This window comes from Orcinus orca, chromosome 10 (assembly GCF_937001465.1).
Source record: "Orcinus orca chromosome 10, mOrcOrc1.1, whole genome shotgun sequence".
Classification (NCBI taxonomy): domain Eukaryota; kingdom Metazoa; phylum Chordata; class Mammalia; order Artiodactyla; family Delphinidae; genus Orcinus; species Orcinus orca.
The window spans coordinates 2,068,785-2,089,200 of record NC_064568.1 but is presented as its reverse complement, the minus strand read 5'-3'; the positions used below and the strand labels follow the sequence as shown (position 1 = coordinate 2,089,200).

Below are 20,416 nucleotides of genomic sequence, written 5' to 3'. Positions count from 1 at the left end.
GAGGCGGTGCCCCGCATTCAGGTAGGGACCAGAAACGAGGAACAGTCAGAAAGGCTTCCCAGGCCCCGAGGCCTGTCTGCACACTCCCCTCTTCAGGATTTATTTTCGGCTCTTCCTCCAAGGCCCCCCCTCAAGCTCTTCTTCCTACTGTTGTTCTTTTGTTTTCACACACCCGTCTCTGTTTCCTGCGAGCCTTCACTCAGGAAACGCCACACAGCAAAGGCAGCCGGTGTGCGAGCCTCCAGGACCTCTGGCTGCCTGGCGACCCCACTCCTGGCCAGCCCTGGCCAGGCCCTGCATGTCCTGTCTGCCCTGCAGCTTCCCAAAGCTCGGGGGCTACTGGGTGTCAGAGGGTTGAATGCAGAGAGGGAAGCAAATGAGAGTAACGTCTTCTATCCATTTCAGAAAAGGCTGAATGCAGGGGTGTGATGGTCTCTGGCTGGGTCACCTTGCTGAGTTACTTGGTTCCAGCCCAAGTCGTTCAAGCACTAACCTACGGTTGCCTTGAGGCATTTTACATATGAATTAAAGTCTTTAACCAGTTGACTCTGAGTAAGGGAGATGATCCTGGTTAATCTGGGTGAGCCCCATTTAATCACTTGCTAGACCTTAAAGCAAGGCTGAGGGCTTCCCTGAAACCAAGAGGTTCCGCCTGTGGACACAGTTTCTGCTGTGCCCAAGGGTCTAGGCCGCCTGTGCGCTCCCCTGCCTCTGGATTTCAGACTCGCTGAGCACAGAGGCCACTTCCTGGTTACAAAGCTCTTGAGACAGCACTGTAGCTATAGACGTGGATGTAGATGGGCATCCCCTACTGGCCCCACTTCTCTGGGTGAACCCTGACTCAACCAGGGGTTGAGGCAGGAGGGAACAGAGGCCAGCGTTTCTGTGCACCTGTGGTTATGATGCACTGCACTAACGACTTCACATACACAACCTCATTTAACGCCCAAGCAGTGCTGTGAAGTGTTTATCAGTGACAGTGCTTCAGGCTGCAAGTAACAGAAAACTCAACTCACAATGGATTAAACCACAGGGACATTGATAATCCTGCATGAGAAGTCCAGGGGACAGCAGCTCAGTGATGTTTGCAAGGACCCAATTCTCCATCTTTCGACTCTTAGCCTGTCATCTTGGCCTATCAGCAAAGGCCCCTCATGGTCACAAGATAGCTGCCATGGCCCAGGCATCACTGCCACATCCAGAGACAGAAAAATAACTTCCTTCTTCAACTTCTCTGTTCCCAGAGACCCTCCTGGAAGACCTCCCCTCATCTCTCATTGGCCAGGATCACATCACATGCCTGTTCCTAAACCAATCCTTGGCAAAAGGAAGGAATAATCATGATCAGCTTAAACCAATCAGATCTCCTGTCTGGAAGCACTTGGCCACTCAGTGCCTGACGGAATAATTGAGATTGTGCCAACAAGACAGATGGGGTGTGATTGTTTGGGTTGCTGTATTTGGTTCCTAGCAACCATAACAAATTACCACAAACGGAGGCACTCAAAACAACATCCACTTATGATCTCACATTCTGCAGGCCAGAAGTCCAGGCAGGCTTGCCCGGGTTCTCTGCCTAGGCTCCCACAAGGCTGAAATTAAGGTGCTGTTGACCTTGGGCTGAGGGGAAGAATCTGTTTCCAAGCTCACCCAGGGGTTGACAGAATTCAGATCCTTGTGGTTGTAGGACTGAGATCCCCATCCCTTGCTGACTGTCAGCAGGGGTCGCTCTCTACATGCCATCTCCTGTGTCCCTGTTCATCCTCTAACCAGCAACGACCCAAGTCCTTCTCACACTTCACGTTTCCCTAACTTCCTCTTCTGCACCAGCCAAGAAAGTTCTCTGCTTTTAAAGGGACACGTGTGATGAGGTGACACAGCTTAAGGTCAGCTGTCCCATATAACATAACACCATCCCAGCAGTGATACCTCACCACATTCACAGGCTGCAGGAATTAGGGTGTGGGATCTTGGGGGGTCATTCCTAGAAATTCTGCTCCTGCGCCGGCTGGGTCTGCCCTCCCTTGCTTTCTGCCCAGGCCTGGCCCTCCGAGCTGCCCATCGACTCTGTTAGCTCCTGGGTGTCCTGCCCACCAATTCCTTTCCTGCTTCAATGATGGTTTCTGTTGTTACAACCGTGAACCACTGGCTTGGGTACAGCCTCGAACAACTCACTTCTCCTTTCTTTCCAATGAAGTGTCTGTCCTGCTGTGGCAGCACCATGGCTACTGTGCGGGCGGGCAGAATTTCTAGGAATGACCCCGGAGATCCCACACCCTAATCCCTGCAGCCTGTGAATGTGGTGAGAACAAGGTGTCTTCATGGGAGCAATATCTCCCCCAGAGACGTTCTGGAAATTTGTGGGGAGGGACTGTTTGTTTCAGTGACTAGGAGGACGGTGCTGCCAGCACCTGGGGGTGGATTCCAGGGATACAGGCCTCCAGGTAGGCCCTGTACAACCCACCAGGACTGCCTTGTACCCCACATGACTTCCAAATGCCCTGCTGTGTGTTCGTACTGCGAAAAACTTGCTTTCACTGCAATTATCTGAGCCTAGGTCCTAAGTTTGCTTTCCATACAAACACAGTTTTTTTGCGCAGGTTTAATATGCAAAGAATTTTGCAAGAATGCAATGCAGTGTGAGTTGAGGGAAGGTTATACTTTGACTTGTTTGGAATTTTCCAAGGGTGGCTCATCATTGCGTAACCACATCACAGATGATAGCAACATTTGTGAAGCTTTACCAGCTGGTGAGGAGTTCCTGTGTCCACTGGCATTCATTACTCTGCGTCCCAGGGAGTCTGCATATCTGTCTATCTGTCTGTCCATCTGTCCCTCCACCATCTATCTGAATATCTTTTCCTAGTCCTTATTTCAAAACGTCAACTGTAGGGAAAGAGTGTCAACAACATTCCACTGAACATTACCTTACCTCTCTCAAATTCAAACTTAGCCATTATAGTTTTAAGCATCTGAAATTTTCTTTATATCTGAGCATTTACTTATTGAAATGTATGTTATAAAATTCCCTTCTCCTTTAAATCACAAGGCATCACATTAATTTCTTCAAAGTATATGTAAAGACAGGGTCTATTACTCATTTAGGGATAGCACAGGAATGTTATAAAAAGAGGGTGTCAGTATGTTAGCGGTGGGGTCCTCTGCTGTGCGGGGGATAGAACGAGTGGCTGAGGGACACGGCAAGAGCTTGGCTCTGACAGTGCCCACAGCTTATGACGTGCTGCTGTCCAAGCGTTCGCCAAATTTCAGACACTCTCCCAGGAGCTGTGTCAGCTTTAACCATACCTGCAGAGCACCCGTATTGTTATCCTTTAGTTACTATTTTTCCTTAAATCATCTCACTCTTTTTACTTAATTTAAAAGGAAGTTTTATCGCTGTCATAAACATAAAACTAAAATGGTTCATTAATTGTCTTTAGTACACATTATACTAAATACTTAACTGTTTAACACACACACACACACTCACACAACCTGTTCATCCGAATGCCACCTAAAATCCCCTTGAATACTAAACGGAGGCAGGAGCTCCCCGTGTTTAAAAATACCGTTATTTCTTTTCATCTTCATGGGACCCCAGGGCCCATCAGTGTTTACTGGTGAATGAAGAGAGGATTGAGATGGAGGCCGGGGGGCAGGGGCAGTTGCGGAGCGTCACATCGGAAAGCCACGGTCCTGTGGGGTGGAACCCAGATTAGGCAGCTCCCGAGAACCCCCCTTTGCATCACAGAACCAAGGGAGGCTATGTCCGTCGGAGGCCTGGAGCTGGGCGTGAGCTGCCAGGGCTGGAAGGAGTAGAGGGGAACATCTGGCCCTTGTCAGATCGTGTTGGCCGCCGGGCTCCAGCAGGAAGAAGGCGTCAGAGGGAGGCTCACTCGGGGCTCAGGGCGGCACGCAGAGGTGCACAGCTGGAGGGAACGCCCTGCTGGCACAAGGACGTGGTCTGTCCGGGCGTGAGGGGACCGTGGGCTGCCGCGGGCCTGCCTCTCCCCAGGAGGGCCTGCAGCTGAGAGGGAGGTGCTCCGCTGTGCCTGTGGGGTGACAGGTGTCTCTGCAGGTCCCCCAGCCCCTCCGTGACCCCAGAGGAGAGTGGCCCGAGGTGGGCAGGGGTGGACGTGGGGTCACAGGCCAGCGAGGGCCTCTGCCGGCCTTTGCAGTCCTGGTTGTCTCAGGTCCTGGGCTGACCGGGTGAATCTCTAACTCCCCTTAGCCACCCTCTCTTTTTAACAAAGAAAGAACAGCCTGAAAACAGGAGCTAGCTAGAACTGGCTGTTTTGTTGTCTTTGTTTTTCTGGTTACCTTCTATTTATGGCAAGAGACAGTGGCTTTTTACTCTTGGTGATAATGTTTCCTATGAAAGGAAATCTGTATTAGTCAACAATAGGGCCAGTGACCCAAAATGCCTGCAGTTTGGGAAGGTCTTCTCACCCTCTCACCTGGAGGGTCCACCCCTCTGTCAGCCCCCATCCATGGGACTCGGCAGTGATGGGGATGGGACTCGCCCCCGGTCTGTGGCTCCAAAGCTAGGGCTCTCCTGTCTTTCTGGAACAATCCAAGGACAGAGGGACGGGAGGAGCTGGAATCCCCCCCGGGGCGCTGGGCTTGCCCTCGCCTGACCTGCCCTCCCGCTAGTCACCGTGAACTGCTGCCAGTGGTGTCATTCATCCGTTCCCGCATTCATCGTTCAACAAACCTTGACGGGCCACTCTGTCCTGTGCTGGCTGCCCTCCAGGAAACGCCGTCTGATGGGGGAAACGCAGCACAACAGCCGCTGGAGACCGTGGGAGCTCAGGGCATCCAGGTAGGGAGGCAAGTTCTGAAAGGAAGCGACATTTGTGTCGGGGACCCGGCAGGTGGGTGGTTGAAGGACCAGCAGGGTTTTCCAGGCAGAACTAGCTCGGAATGGGTACACACTGCAGCTCGAGGGATCTGTGCGGTCTCAGCAAGTTTCCCCAGCTCTGGACGTCAGTTTTCTCATCTGTGAAATGGTAGGAATGAGAATAAGTTTTTCTTAGGGCTGCTGGGAGGAATAGATGACTTTTTTCATTAAAACACTCAGAGCGTACATACTATCTATAAAATAAATAGGTAAGCAACAAGGACCTACTGTAGAGCACAGGGAACTCTACTCAGTATCTTGTAATAACCTATGCAGGAAAAGAATCTGAAAAAGAATATGTGTGTGTGTGTGTGTGTGTATACATACACATACACACAAGTATAATTGAATCACTTTGCGGTACACTTGTAACTAATATAACGTAATTTAACTATACTTCAATTTTAAAAAATTAAATCTGTATATATAAGGGAAAAAAACACTCAGAGCAGCGTCTGGAACACAGTAAGGTGCTGGCGTGGTCATCACGTGCAAGGACCTAGAGGGCAACGCGCCAGAGGGTCTGTGGGTCTGGCTCTGCCATGCGCAGGCGGCATCAGCAGCCATGAGCTGGAGGGCTGGGCCGGGTCAGACCGTGAAGGACCCTCGAGGTTGTGTTAAGGACACTGGCGTTCTTTCTCTTGGCCACAGAGAGCCACTGAAGCATTTCACAGGGAAGATGGACGAGGTCAGAGCTGACCTCTGCTCCCTTTGGCAGCCAGAGTAGAGTGGGGACTGGAGTGCAGAAGTGGAGGTGGGCAGGGGGGCTTCTCGCCACCTGTGGGACCCTCTTGAACAAAATATATCCCTTCCTCCTCCGATCTTAGCTTCATCACTTGCGGAAACTAGCTTGGGGAGCGGCTGGAATATGGGGGGATCTGGACTTGTCCGGTCGGCCATGGGATGACACAGAAGGCTTTGGAGCAGGGTCAGAGCTGTTTTCCAGAAAATGGCCGTGACAGCAAGTGCTGATGGCCTGGGGGTGGGTGGAAAGAGACACATACTTATCAGGTTACAGGGTCCTCTCTGTGACTTTGGGGCTGGAGCATTCAAAGAAGCTAGAGCTGCAAGTCAGGGGGGCGCCACAGGTGACCTCCACCTGCCCCCAGGTCACTGCATCTCCCCAGAGCCAACCCCAGGGATCTCGTTCTTATGGGAAACCCTCATTAAACCACTGGGCCCTGTGGTCCAGTCCCAGGGCCAAGAGCTGTCAGATTTCTAAGGCCGGACTGTTGCAACAAAGCCTTTCACAAACTACTGCAGTGAGGGTTTGCAGTCGGTCAATCAAGAAATATTACACAGACGTGTCCTCTTAGTCTGAACCACTCTCAGGTGGCCTTGTGCAGGTCAAAAGCAGGAAGTCAGCAATTCCATCTGGGTCAGCCTAACACATGCTTCCACCACCTGTAGTATGAAGCTCAGTGGGGCCTGTGAAGCAGGGAGTGGGCCGTGGGCAGCTCCGCATCACCGTCCTGCCCCCAACACCTCTGTGACATGATCTTTTCATCCTCTGAGAAACAGCAACCTCAGAGCCCAGGGATGAGGGTTGCCCGGAATAGCACACCAAGGCCCAGCCCAGAGCTGGGTGCCAGCTCAGGGCCAGCTCCCCCGTTCTCTGGTCTGCTCTGCGAGCCCGCTACCCTGGCCCTGCTGCCCCCGTCTGTCCCCAAACACCTGCCACCTCTCTTCTTCCGCCCAGGCCTCTTTCACGCTGCTCAACCCCAGGTCCTGCCTCCTTCAGGCCGCCCGCCCCGCCCTGCAGACCCAGCGCCCTCCTTGTCTGGGGGAGGTCCAGCCCTGCGTCCAGCAGGCACGGCCCTGAAGAATGAGGGCTGTCTCTGCTCTCCCTGCCTGATGGTCCCGTGTCTCCACCCAGAGGACCACTGAGGGCAGGGACTGCGCCCCTCTCCCCGCCCACCCCCGCCTGCACGGACCCAGGCACTGTAGGTGCCACAGAATAGCATATATACTGCAACCCTCCGCCCAGCACCGTTGCTGCGGCCCCCCCGGACTAGGCCCTGCGTATGACCTCCAGGTGGCCAAACCCAACGGACACTGTTTGAGTGGCCAAGTGGGTGACGGCGCTTTACACGGGGACGGGAGGAGCAGGAGAGGCAGACGGAGTAAGACAAGGAGGTGGTGGAGATGCCTGTGGGACATCCAGGTGGAGATGCCAAGGCAGCAGCTGCGCTGGGGCGCTCACTGGGAAACCAGATCTGAGAAGCCAGAGCTAGAGGCAGATTTGGAAGCCACTGGTGCTTGAAGCCACAGCACGGCTGAGACCTTACAGAGGGAGCGCACACGAAGAAGGGAGGAGGTCCTCGGGTGGTGCCCGAGGGCCGCGGGGGTTAGGGGCCAGGATGAAGAGGAGGAAGGAGCAGAGCAGACAAGAAAGGGTGCAGGGGAGGTTGAGCGTCTCCCGGAAGCCGAGGGAGGGAGGCATCCAGTGAGGGAGCGATGTGGGGTCAGCCCTGCCTCTGCAGGCCCGGCAGTGTGGCGGTGCCGGGTGACAAGATGTGAGCAGAGCAGGCAGAGAAGCGGGTGGAGGAGCCACATGGTGGGAGAGTTGTTGCGTTTGTTTCAAGGTGGAGATATTACAGCTCATCTGTGTGACACGCGAACGATCCTGCAGATCGACCCAGCAGAGAGAGGGGCAGCGATACAGGCTGTTAGAGACCAGTTGCTGGACGAGAGTAACACCCCACTCTGTTTCTCTGCAGCCCCGTTGCACTTGGAAAATTCCAGAGTGTGTCCTCATCCGTCCCACTCTCTGAACTCTGTCCTCGCTGGCTTCCTCTTCCCCACGTTGCTGCATGTGACCTGTGGTCACCTAACGAGGACAGCAGCTGGGCTGGGCCATTCCAAGCTTGCCTTGCAAGCTTCCGCTGCACCTGGTGGGGCCACTGAGACGCGGGCCTGGAGACGGGCCTGAGTGTAAACCCAACTCCTCCGCTTCCGAGCTGTGCGGCTTGAGGCAATTACTCTGGCAACATGGAGGGGATGATGGTACCTACCTTGTGGGGTTGTTGTGAGGAAATGTTCAAAGCCCTAGAACAGTGCCTGGCGCCAAGCGAGCATGCTGAAAGATTTACTGTTGTGTTGACGCAGGAAGTCGCTCCTGGACGCGGCTTCTGAGACTCCAGTGGCTGAGGGGATGCAGGGAGGGGAGGCCCGGCCTCTGCTAGGAAACTTTGAATAAGGGCTGTCCCCCCATCTCATTTTGCTTGTTGAAGCCCTTAAATAATTTAGGGAAAAAATTAATTCCTCACAGTGGGAAGACTTAGACATTGCCTAGTCTGACTCTATTCAAAATTCCACCCATTAAAGTCCTTTATCTGCTTACATACCTCCTCTGCCAGGAAGCTCACCACCTCCCAACGCAGCCCATTCCATTCTTGGTCAGCAGTCCTTGTGAGAAAGTTTTTCCTCAAAGGGAGCTGAAACTGCCTTCTTTTGACTCTCTCTCGTCTTTGCTCCCCCTCCCCCTTCATCCTGGTCAAGCACTGCCCTCTGGGGCCACATAAAGGCTACCTGCCTCCTCCCCTGAGCCTTGGAGACAGGGACCCTATACCCCTGTGTCTTCTCTTCTTTTGGCTGTGGTCTGAGCCTCTGGAATTGAGAGGGACTGTCACCTGCCCAAGTAGACCTCAAATGATATGACCTAAGCTCTAATCACACGGTTTCTCTTTGAACCAAGAATCCCCATCCAGGGGGGTCTCACACTGATTACTGCCAAGCACCTTCCCATTCTCGGCTTGCACTGGGGGAGCCTGAAAGCAGGACTTTATCAGTCAGAGTTACCGGCTCATAAAACACAAAAGGTTAGGGCTTCCCTGGTGGCGCAGTGGTTGAGAGTCCGCCTGGCGATGCAGGGGGACACGGGTTCGTGCCCCGGTCTGGGAAGATCCCACATGCCGCAGAGCGGCTGGGCCCATGAGCCATGGCTGCTGAGCCTGCGCGTCCGGAGCCTGTGCTCCGCAACGGGAGAGGCCATAACAGTGAGAGGCCCGCGTACCACAAAAAAAAAAAAAAAAAAAAAAAAAAACCACAGAAGGTTAGGCTTAGCTCTAGCTTCAGGCAGAGCCTGATCCAGCAACTCTAATAATGTTACCAAGGTTCCTATTGCCGTCATTGTTAGGCTCTATCCGTAGCCCCCAGCATCTCCAGGTGGCCCCCTAAGAGTCACAGGTGGCTGTCACATCTCCACAGGTGGCTGTCACATCTCCCCACGGCACACCTGCTCGGTTGGGGAGAGGCTGCCTCTGTTTCCGGGAAATTCCCCAAGCCTACAGCTCCTTGCATCTCATTGGCTATACCTGTGCAGCCCTTAGCCAATCATGGTGGCTGGGGGTGGGATTATGCTGATTTGTGTACTACGCCCTCCTCTGTGCAGGTGAGCAGCCTGTGGCTGGGGGAGGGGACAATCGGGGAGCTGTCACCCCTGGGGAAGGGGTGCTGGATGGCCCCAAGCGGCGGATGGCTCACCCTGGGCCTCATGTACAACCTTGCAGACCCCCACTTGTTTGGCTCAGCAGGTGGTCCTCTGGGTGGTGAGTTCACCTGACCAACCCTGTGCGCCCACGCCTGTTCAGGCTCTCTGTAGTGCCTTCTCCCCGTGTCCCAGTTACTCCGGGACAGCTGCTGTGTTTACCCCTGACCGGCACGTGGCCAGAGGAGCTCCTGGACAAGCTAATGGCTTCCGGGTCCCTGCCCTCTCACAGAGGCCCGACCGCAAGAACCCAATCAGAGCTGGGAGGACCTCAGAGGCATCGGCTCCAGTGACCCACCTGCAAAATGGAGCCCAAGTCCCACTGCCAGTTCCTGTTGGCAGCGCTGGGGTCGGAATCAAGGACCCCTGCCCAGCCCCCCTGGATGCAGACGCTCCTCAGAAGATTTTGCCTTTAGTCCCATTGGCTAAAATTCAGTTACAAGCCTACGTCTTAGCTACAAGGGAGGCTGGGTGAATATCCACCATGGAAGGCTGACTCGGCCATGCTGGCCACTGGGTAGGGAGCCAATGGGGTCAGCCACGGAGACCACACAGGGGCTTCTGCAGGCATATCACAGCTTAGCTGTGCAGAGCAGGGAGTGGGGAAGGGCGGGCCCATACCCCATGCTCTCCCGCAGGAAACTGGCTGAGCCCCCTCCCTCCCAACACCTGTGTCTTCCCACACCCACAGGTCGGAGGACAGCCACCTCCCAACCTCACCACGAGCCAGCCCAGAGCCACAAGCCAAGAGTGGTGAACCTGAGGATGGTGGGACCAGAGGCCCAGACCTCCCTCCAGAGGGAGGCTGGGGCTCCGACAGCAGCTCAGGGAGCAGACCCCTGCACGAAGGTTTGTCCCGCACACCCAGGCTTGCTGCCAGCTCACGACTGACCAGGCTGTGCCCCAGCCCTCCTCCCAGGGTCCTGTCTGAGCTGATGCTGCAATCTGGCCTCCAGACAGAACCCCATCCCCTACCTGCTGAGGCTGGGCATCCGCAGCCCCCAGCCCCCAGCCCCCCCTACACCCGGGCCTGAGAGCAGACACCCAGTGGGGGAGGTTGGGATCCAGGGAGGCAGGTTCTGGCTCAGCATGGGAGAATATGTCTCTTGTCAATCACGTGTAGGGGTGGGTCGGGCCAGGGAGCTGGGGTGGAGTAATCTCCCCATCCTAAGAGGTGTGTAAGTAGGGCTGGACGGTCACCCCTCAAGAAGAGCGCAAAGAGGCCCATCATCTTAATGAACCTGGGTCTGGTGGCTGTGGAGCATCAGGAGGAAAGGAGAGAAAAGCTGTCTGAGCCAGTAGGGCTCTTGCAGCTCAGCTGCAGGCAGGAGTGGATGGGCTGCTGGGTGCCATCCCTCCCACCCGACGTCAGAGCCCCTACTGCCCCTGCCTCGGGCACCGGGACGACTGTGACGATAATGACACCACACACACACACACACACACACACACACACACACACACCCCACCATCATCATCATCATCAGGAAATTCCCACAACGAAAAACAAATGATCAATATTGGAAACACACATAATCAAAAAGTCATGGACCAGTCACCTCAACCCTGTTCTCTTGGGTCTGGGACACTTTATTGAGACAAAACAGAACGGCCCTGAGCCCACCCAGCTGGGTGTCCAAAATCAGGACACCTGAGCCAGTGGTTCCCAAACTTGCCAGCCGGCCAGGATCACCCAGGAGCCTCATGAAATGCAGGTGCCCAGGGACTTCCCTGGTGGCGCAGTGGTTAAGAATCCGCCTGCCAATGCAGGGGACACGGGTTCGAGCCCTAGTCCGGGAAGATCCCACATGCCGCGGAGCAACTAAGGCCGTGTGTCACAACTACTGAGCCTTTGCTCTAGAGCCCGTGTGCCACAACTACTGAAGCTCGTGCGCCTAGAGCCCGTGCTCCGCAACAAGAGAAGCCACCGCAATGAGAAGCCCGTGCACCGCGACGAAGAGTAGCCCCCGCTCGCTGCAACTAAAGAAAGCCCGCGTGCAGCAACAAAGACCCAACCCAGCCAAACATAAAATAAATAAATAAATAAATTTGTTTAAAAAAAAGAAAGAAAGAAATACAGGCGTCGAGGCCCACCCCCAAGCTGCTGAGAGTGATGCTCTGGGGGCGGGAAGGTGGAGGATTCCACGGCCGTGCCAGTCAGGACACTGTCCGGGAGTGTCAGGCCATTCGGCCTGAACCGGCTCTAGTTAAAGGGCACTTGCTGCTTCACAGAATTCACTTAAAGGCCCAAGAGTTTCAGCAGACCCCATCCCTCCCGGCCTCACCTGCCGTCCTGTGCATGGGCTCCCGTCACACTGACAAGGCGGCCCCCAGCAGCTCAGACCCACGCCCTCCAGACCCCAGGCTGGAGGAACAGCGGTGTCACCCTTCTCTGGAAGTTTGAGTCAAGTTTTGGCCCGACTCTCCCTGGCTACGCTGGATCCCTGGCCCTGCCTGCACCAGTCATGTGGCTGGGTGGTCTGCGCTCTGACCGGCCAGGCTGGACTCACATGTCCCCCGAGCCAGGGTGGAGTGGAGGTGCCCCCGGAGACGGGGCCTGACGCGGGGCAGCCGGACCCCAGGCGGGCAGGACACAGCCCGGGGTTTCTGACGCTCATTCCGGCTGGAGCGCACCAGGAGGCATGGCCACGTCGGGGATCACATCGAGTCACACGTGTGACACCCGTCCCTGCACATCCCTGGGCGTTGGAGGAATGAGGTCCCTGAGAGTTGAAGATCGGTTCACTGGGTGCCCGTGCCCTGCAGAGCCCCGGCCCAGCCCGAGAGAGGGTCTTGGCCCCCTTGGCTGGGATCACCATGTCCTCAGTGGGAAATAACACGCCCGTTGAGGGCACAGATGGGCCCCGGCTTCTCAGCAGAGAAGAGAGGAAGGCTCCTCGCTCCCAGTGTCCCCGTGTGAAACCCAGGGAGGGGGTCCCGGGCCAGGCACACGGGAGGGGGCCGCACGGCACAGCCCAAGGGGGTGGGAGAGCCACTATCTCACCGCAGAGGCGGTGAGGGACCGGCAGGGGAGATGGCACCAGGGCCTCTCTCCCCTCCCCCCTGCACCCCCCCCGGAGAGCTGCCTGCTTCCCCTCCCTCTGTCCCTTATCTGCAGCCCGTGCTTCTCCAGCAGTGGACGAGCAGCTGTTCCGCTCGGTCGAGGGCCAGGCCGCCTCTGACGAGGAGGACGACAGTGAGAAGTGGCAGCAGGAGCAGGGGCCACCGGCTGAGGTCAAGGCCCTGCTGGCCGGCCTCTCCAGCTGCGGGCGTGGGTGCGTGTGCCGGTGAGGACGCCCAGGACCGGGCACCAGGGCGCCGGGCTCTCACAGTCGTCCTGGAAGCACAGGGCGGCCCCTCCGTGCAGTGACAGACCCTGAACGTGGGAGGCTGACCCCCCCCCGATTCACGTCCAGGCTGGGTCACCTCCATGCCCTCTGACGCTCTGTCCCATCATCTGTTGGGGGAGGGGAGAAGACGGCGCCCGGCATGCGTGAGGGTGAAATGAGATGAGCCAAGGCACAGTTCCTGGTGGTTTAATCCCCACTGACTCTCACTCCCTTGGCCGCGGTCCCAGGACCTGCCCCGAAGCTCTAGTGGGACCCTCAACACATCAGTCCCTTTCCTAACCCACTGCTCCCGACACCTGGGGCGCCTCGGCCAAGTCGCCCAACTTCTGAGCCTCAGTCTTCCTGTCTCTCAGATGGGACAGTAACACCTGTCTGACAGAGGTTTTGTGAGGATTCTCCATCGAGGATGTAAAATGCCCCACGGGTACCCGATCCCAGCAGGTACTCCACTGGGGGGCGGCCTTGACTTTTTAAATGATATTGTAAGGTTCCGTTGATTTTCCAGGGTCGTTGTTATCACCAACCCTTTAAGTCAACAAACATATACTAAGCACCTACTCTGTGCCAAACAAATTTGGGGGCATCAGGAAAACAGCATTAACCAAGACAGGCCCTCTGCCCTGGAGCCTCTGTTCCAGTGAGTGGTGACAGGTGTGAGGGAGAGGCGGGGCAGGGGAGGGCCTCTGAGCAGGTGCTGTTTGAGCAGAGCCCTGAAGGAAATGAGGGAAAAGCATTCCAGGCAGAGGAAACAGCAAGTGCAAAGGCCCAGAGGCATGCAGGAGGGGCCATAAGGAGCCTGCGGTGGCTGGAGTAGAATGAGTGAAGGTGGGTGGGAGGGAGGTCGGGAGGTCACGGGGCAGAGGGGGCGAGGCCTCTGGCTTTTGCTCTGATGAGATAAGGGGCCGCGGGGGTGGGTGAGCAGGGGGTGCCATAGCCCCGCTCAGCTTTCAGGGGAGACAGACTTGGTAATAACACCCGCCCCCCCCAGGCTGGAGCAGACTTTGGAAAGCAGCTCCCTCAGTGCTGGCACTCTCCTCCGCTGCAGGTGTGATGACCAGACGGCCAAGAAGCTCGTGACCTACTTCACCCACTTTGGCAGTGCCGACCATGCCCGTGCCCTGGGGGAGCTGGAGCAGCTGGGGACCCAGGGCTGCAGTGGGAAGACCCTGGGGACACCAGGGGAGGAGGTCAGCTGAGTCCCACAGGCTGAGAGCTGGAGCAATGCTAGAGTCTCTCACAGGCGGAACTGAGGGACCTCAGCCAAGTGCTGTGCCCCATTTCCAGAGGCACAAACCGAGACTCAGAGAGAAGATGATTTAGGTCTAATGAAGAATATTCTGGCTGCAAGCTAAAGGATACATCTCAGATCAGCTCGAGTGAAAAACAGGAAGTTATTAGAATACGGAGCTGGGAGAACAGTTTCAAAAGAACAGCTAAGACGGGCTTCAGGCACTTCAGCTCCCTAAGATGGATGCAGGGACTCAGACCGCCTCCACCTATCTGCTCTGTATTTTTCTGGGTGCTGACCTCACTTTCCCCTACTTCAGAGGGGCCTGCTCCATGTGGCGGGGGATGGGAAGGTAGGACCACAGGCAGCTCTAGGCTCCCGTCAGCCCACTGAAGAAACCCCGGGGGAACAATAATAGCCCAGTACATTAAGTCTCAGGGAAGAGCTCCAATGGTCCGGGCTCAGTCATGCGTCCGTGCCAGGGCTAACCCACGTGGTAGGCGGGCAGGGTCCCATGATTGGCAGCTCCATCAAAGTCAGATGAAATGGATGAGGGACACTTCCCTCAAGGAAAGTTAGTGAGTTTGTTGTGGAGGAGAAGGGTGGCGCCGGGCAACACCAAGAGAGGTGTCTCCATCTCAACAAGACCACTTAGCATGTTTTTTCTCGTCTGTCTACACCATGGCAACTTCCCTGTTCCATAGTAATCAAGCATGGAATGCTATGGAAAGTTATTATTTCCCTAAGCCCTCTAGCACAATGCACTTTTGCAAACTGATTTTGATAAAAGAGTTTTATATTTATATACCTGAAATTCTAAATCCATACTGTTTTGTTTTCTTTTGTTTTTTAAACGTATCTGTGATCTGATACAGTTCCAAAGGGCATAGCGACCACTCCTTTCTAATTAAATCTCAAACAGGCGTCTGGAGAGCTCAGTTACTGACTATGTTCCCAGGCCTCCTCTCTCCTGCCTGAAGCTGAACGTCCAATGGCACCATGCCTTCAGCTGCTTCTCTTTCCCTCCATCGGTGCTAAGAGAGGGGGCTGCCTCACTCCTGCCATCCCTGCTTCGGAAGGCAGGTGGCCATGCAACATTTTGCGACCTCCCACCATCCACCCTCTGGTATTTTGATGGGATCAACAGCGTCAGTGCGCCCTGGCCAGGGGTGGGCCAGTGACTGTGGCTGGGCCAGTGGGGCCCCTCTCCTGGGGCTCTCTGTCCCGAGTGAGGGGGGGGCGGGGGGAATGGCTGGAGAGTGTTCTCAGCTGCAGCACCGGACAAGAGGCTCGAGATGTTTCTGCTGCCTCATCCTGAGGTTCTCCAGCTTCCAGTCCCTTCTGGGAACAAGGCGCTAGCCTGCCAGTGAATTCCCTTTCTGGTCAAACTAGCCAGATCGGTTTGTTGCTTGCAGCCAAAAAACTTTAAAAAGTAAAAGCAGATGGATAGAGAAGAGAAGGGAGGATGGAGTCCTTCCACCAGAAAAGGAAGGATGTGTATTCTTACATCAGCCTGACTCACTGTGTGGCCTCAGGCCCGGTATTCAGCTTCTCTGGGCCTCGCTGCCATCCCTGGGGAGACAGTGGGGCTTCTATGTGCCCGGCCACCTGGCAGGCTTGGGGGGCCAGATGAGACGACCTCTGTGAAAGGGTCAAGGCAGGCCATGGGCCCCGCCTGGGGACGGTGCTGTGAGTACGGGGCAGAGGGCAGCAGGGCAGGCGCTGAGCCGGTTGGTCCCCACAGGCAGAGCTGCAGCAGAAGGTGGACGAGAATGAGCGCCTGAGGCTGGAGCTGCAGATGGTGGAGACAGAGAGGGTGCGGCTGTCCCTGCTGGAGGAGAAGCTGGAGGACGTGCTGCGGCTCCTGCAGAGGCTCCGGGACCTGGTAGGCTCACGGGAGCTGGCACAGCCAGGGCAGGGGAGGAGCTTGGGGGGCGGGGCTGGGGAGCCCAGCCTGTGTCCGAGACTGGCTCTGAGCTTTCCCTACGTAGGCAGGTGTCATCTCTACTTCCAGATGTAGAAAGAGCTCAGGGAAGCTAATCCAAAAAAAGGGGAGGCTCTCTAATTCATTTTATGAAGCTAATATAACTTTGATCTCAAAACCAGAGGACAATAAATACAATAAGAAAGGAAAATGATAAGCTAATGTCATATTCAAATATGGATGCAAAAATATTAAATGGCATATTAGTAAACCAAATCTGGCAGTGTTTAAAGAAATGCAATATGACTAAATTGGATTTATCCCAGGAATTCAGGATGATTCAAGATCAAACATCTATTAACACAGTACAGCACACTGCAGATTAAAAGGAGCAAAACCACGTGTTCATCTCAATAGATGAACAGTCAGTAACAGCTCCTCTTATTATAAAACCTCTTGGCAAGTTAAGAACAGGAGGGATCGTCCTTAATCAGATTAGGAGTCTCAGCCAACTACCTCTCACAAACCTCACGCTTATTAGTGAAATGTTAGAAGGAATCCTTCTAAAAATCAGAATCAAGACAAGCATGCCTGTCATCACTGCTTGTGCCACGTAGAGGTTCTAGCCAATGCAGTAGCACAAGCAAAAGAAAGGATGTGGGCTTCCCTGGGGGCGCGGGGGTTAAGAATCCGCCTGCCAATGCAGGAGCCACGGGTTCGAGGCCTAGTCTGGGAAGATCCCACATGCCGCAGAGCAACTAAGCCCGTGCGCCACAACTACTGAGACTGCAAGCCACAACTACTAAGCCCACATGCTGCAATTACTGAAGCCCATGCACCTACAGCCTGCTCACCACAACTAGAGAAAGCCCGCACAAAGCAACGAAGACCCGACGCAGCCATAAATAAATAAATAAATAAATAAATAAATAAAGAGAAAAAGAAAGGCTGTAAGGACTAGAAAGGAAGAAACAAAGTGATTAGTAATTATGTATCACATTTATCCACATAGAATACCGAAGAGAATCTAAAGGCAAAGTATTGTTATCCTTTGGCAAGGTGCCCAATTTTAAAAAATCATAAGACAGAGATCAATATTTCTAAATAGCATCAGCAAACCATTTAAAAATTTTTCTTAAGAGACACTAACTTAGCCAGGATTGCACAGCCACTATGAGCTGGAAGTAGGATGTGAACACAGGTCTTCAGGGTTTGAAGTGGGCTCTGCCTGCGCTTCAGGCTGCCCAGGATGTAGGGCTACCGAGGCCCAGCCTGATGTGACACAGCCTGGGACAGTGGCAAGTGGCAGCCCCGCACCTGTGGGCTGTGAGGGTAGTGGTTCCCAGCACAGCTCTGGGCCATGGAGCCTGCGGGCAAATGCTGGTTCTTCCATCTCCCAGCTGGGTGGCTTTGGGCAGATTTCTCACTTTCTCAGCACTGCTTTTGTAAAAAATTTTTAAAAAATTAATTCATTTATTTTTGGCTGTGTTGGGTCTTTGTTGCTGTGCGCGGGCTTTCTCTAGTTGCGGTGACCAGGGGCTACTCTTTGTTGTGGTGCATGGGCTTCTCATTGCGGTGGCTTCTTTAGTTGTGGAGCATGGGCTCTAGGCATGCAGGCTCAGTAGTTGTGGCTTGCGGGCTCTACAGCGCAGGCTCAGTAGTTGTGGCACACGGGCTTAGCTGCTCCGCGGCATGTGGGATCTTCACGGACCAGGGCTCGAACCCGTGTCCCCTGCATTGGCAGGTGGATTCTTAGCCACTTCGCCACCAGGGAAGTCCCCAAAATTGCTTTTTTCACTGCTTAAAATGAGAATAAAATAAGCTCTTTCAAGGATTAAAGGAGCTGACGCATCAAGAGGCTCTCTGTTCACAGTCGTTTCCCAAGTGCCTACTTGGGCACAAGGACAGTTATCTGTAAGCACGTGATCTCTGAAGAAATGGGTCCTGCGTGCTGCTCCATCACCCACCTAGAGTCTGGGCAGTGCGGCCACCCTAGGGGTGGGGGCCAGGGAGGGACCATGGGCAGGGGGACACTATCTGACACAGGGAGCCACACAGAAGCTCGAAAGGGCCACCAAGTGCCACCCGCCCTCCATTTCTTTTTAAGAACATATCGAAAAGAGCCCTGGGGAAGATTTTGCTGAGCACACTGGACGCTTGCAGGGACCCTGCACATGGTAGGTGAGCCCCCGACCCCATCTTCCAGAGCCTGGCTGCAGCTGGAGGGCATCCTGACCTAGCACCTCTGTCCTAAGTGTCTGGGCTGCAAAATGCCACCTCATTCCTGCCCTGCCCACCTGCAAAGGGTACATTCAGGAACAGGCTTCGGGAAGCTGAAGGTGCTAGTTGACAAGAGCAGGGAGCACACACCCCAGGGAAAAGGCCAAACAGAAGCCAGTGTGGCCAGACCCCAGGGGAGCCAGGCAGTTCCCTGTGGGCAGTTTAGACTCACCCACAGTCCTGGGCTTACTGCGGAGGAAGGGCTGTTATCATACCCATTCCACAGATGGGAAGATGGAGGCACAGAGAGGCCAAGGGCCAGCCGTGCCAAAACCTCAGGTCTCTCCCTTAAGTACTAGGCCACGTGGCCCCGTTGTTTAGACAAAGTTCAGGGCAGCAGAATTTCATCAGTGCCAGCTTGTGCCCAATGAAATCAGGAGGAGCAAGGCCGGCTCCTGCCTGACAGGGCCTCACAGGCTGGCGGGGAGACAGACGGCTGAGGAGCATTTGCTCGCTGGCCTCACTGGGCACTGCTGGGCAGGGCTCAGGTATGTCCAGTGCCCTGAATGGTCCCTGGCACCAAGAAGGAGGTCAGAAACTGTGCATTAGAAGGTCCCTTCCCCAGGGTCCTCAGTGGGAGAGCAGCAAGAGGGGGGGGACAGCTGAACAGGGCTGGGGAGGGCCCAGGGAGGCGGGGGAGCAGCTCTGTGGGCCAGAATGAGCAGACTGACCCGCCCTGCTGCCCACTCTTCCTTTTCAGAGGGGACGTCTGGCCCCTCAGCCATGCTGGATGCCCTGCACCGAGCTCTGGCTGGCTGTGAGCTCCTGCGTAGAGAGCCCTTGGCACCAGCCTCTGCAGCTCCAGCACTCAGCAACTCCCTCCTCATCTCCTGCTGAGGTTGCTAGCCCGGTCTGTGGGCCCCCTGGGCAGCCTGGCCACCATCAGACCAGCCTCAAGCAACAGCCTGGCCACATCCTCGGAACCCTGGAGGTGCAGGCTCCTTCTGAGACTGGCCCCAGTTCAGAGCCCGGCAGCCATCCCTTCCTTGGGTTCCTCCCAGATTCCCTAGCAGCCCCTGCATTCCTGCTGCCAGGGTCCACACTGCCCTAAGGTTGCTGGATCAGCCTGTACCTGCTGCAGTCTCCCCTGCCCTTGGAGTAGAGCTGTACACTCTTCTGCCCGGTCCAGTCCAGAATCTCTTCCCTGGGTTCCCAGGGTCTCCTCCCCTTCCTCCCCACAGCATGCCTGCTGCAGGGACTCTGTGTCCCCAGGTCCACCGGGGAAACTACTCATGCCTCAGGAATTGTGGAAGCCCAGGCAGGGCTGGGGGAACTCCAAGGCGGGCAGCGTGATCACTGCAGGCTTCCTGGTGGAGCTGGCCTTGAACTAGCTCTAGAAGAGGGATAGGATTTAGATAGGCAGAGAGGAGGGAAGGGCATTTCATGTGAGGTAACAGTGAGAGCAAAAGTGCGGTGCCAGAAAGGGCCCCCATTAGTACAGAACCCAGAGCCCCTCTTTCCTGAGCACACAGTAGGTACCAGGCCTCATGGGGTCACAGGAAGGAGGAGGACAAGCTGCCTGGCCTCATCTACCTTAACCTCTCATAGGAGAGAAAGATACGATGGCAAGTCATGCAACGCGGGTGAAATCCGGGCTACCCTGAGGTAGAAGAGAGGGTTCTTAATTAAAACTGCCAACCCCAAAGCTATGTAAGAATGTGAAGGCATATGTGAATATACAAAAATTAGAATTTTTGTGTATACAAAAAACTCCACAAATAAAGTCAATTATCAAAGGTAATGGTTTGATAATTTTTTTTTTCATTTTTTTTTTTTTGCGGTACGCGGGCCTCTCACTGCTGTGGCCTCTCCCCTCGCGGAGCACAGGCTCCGGACGCGCAGGCTCAGCGGCCATGGCTCACGGGCCCAGCCGCTCCATGGCATGTGGGATCTTCCAGGACCGGGGCACGAACCCATGTCCCCTGCATCAGCAGGCGGACTCTCAACCACTGCGACACCAGGGAAGCCCTGATAATATTTTTATTAAAAAAAAAGAAAAAAAGAAGAGAGAGTTCTGAGAGCTCAGCTGAGAGGGATCAGTTCGAGCCAAGGAGGATGAAGCACTACAGAGACGGTGGGACGAGGGCAGATGCCTGGCAGGGACGGGGCAGGTCAGGGGGCCCTTGATGACAGACGAGGGTTTAGGACTCCATCCCCCAGGCAATGGGGGCCTTGGAGGGTTCTGACCTGCCTCCCAGAGGGTGGAGCAGAGAGGAGGAGACAGGAGGCTGGCTGCAGGACTCTA

At 55.2% G+C, this 20,416-nt stretch overlaps 2 protein-coding genes across 4 annotated transcripts in view; one reads left to right on the top strand and one right to left on the bottom strand.

Moving 5' to 3' along the window:
- CFAP92 (cilia and flagella associated protein 92 (putative)) overlaps positions 1 to 9,102 on the bottom strand; it is a 173,343-nt gene extending 164,241 nt beyond the window's left edge. The window contains exons 1-4 of the mRNA XM_049693712.1: positions 7,915 to 9,102; positions 4,715 to 4,999; positions 4,458 to 4,563; positions 3,570 to 4,372 (exon numbers count right to left, since the gene is read on the bottom strand). The gene's annotated coding sequence lies outside the window, so the exon portion shown is untranslated. The remainder of the gene's footprint in view (positions 1 to 3,569; positions 4,373 to 4,457; positions 4,564 to 4,714; positions 5,000 to 7,914) is intronic.
- EFCC1 (EF-hand and coiled-coil domain containing 1) overlaps positions 1 to 19,912 on the top strand; it is a 33,316-nt gene extending 13,404 nt beyond the window's left edge. Inside the window, exons 3-8 of one of the 3 annotated variants that reach the window (XM_004284353.3) lie at positions 10,081 to 10,238; positions 12,508 to 12,664; positions 13,785 to 13,926; positions 15,712 to 15,852; positions 17,999 to 18,068; positions 18,872 to 19,912. In XM_004284353.3, the coding sequence (XP_004284401.1) occupies positions 10,081 to 10,238; positions 12,508 to 12,664; positions 13,785 to 13,926; positions 15,712 to 15,852; positions 17,999 to 18,068; positions 18,872 to 19,008 (805 nt within the window). In that variant the 3' untranslated portion in view covers positions 19,009 to 19,912. Of the gene's footprint in view, positions 1 to 10,080; positions 10,239 to 12,507; positions 12,677 to 13,784; positions 15,094 to 15,711; positions 15,853 to 17,998; positions 18,069 to 18,871 lie in introns of those variants that run through there. The other 2 variants (XM_049693717.1, XR_007469896.1) reach the window with 2 other exon arrangements.
- The last annotated feature ends 504 nt before the right edge of the window (positions 19,913 to 20,416 follow it).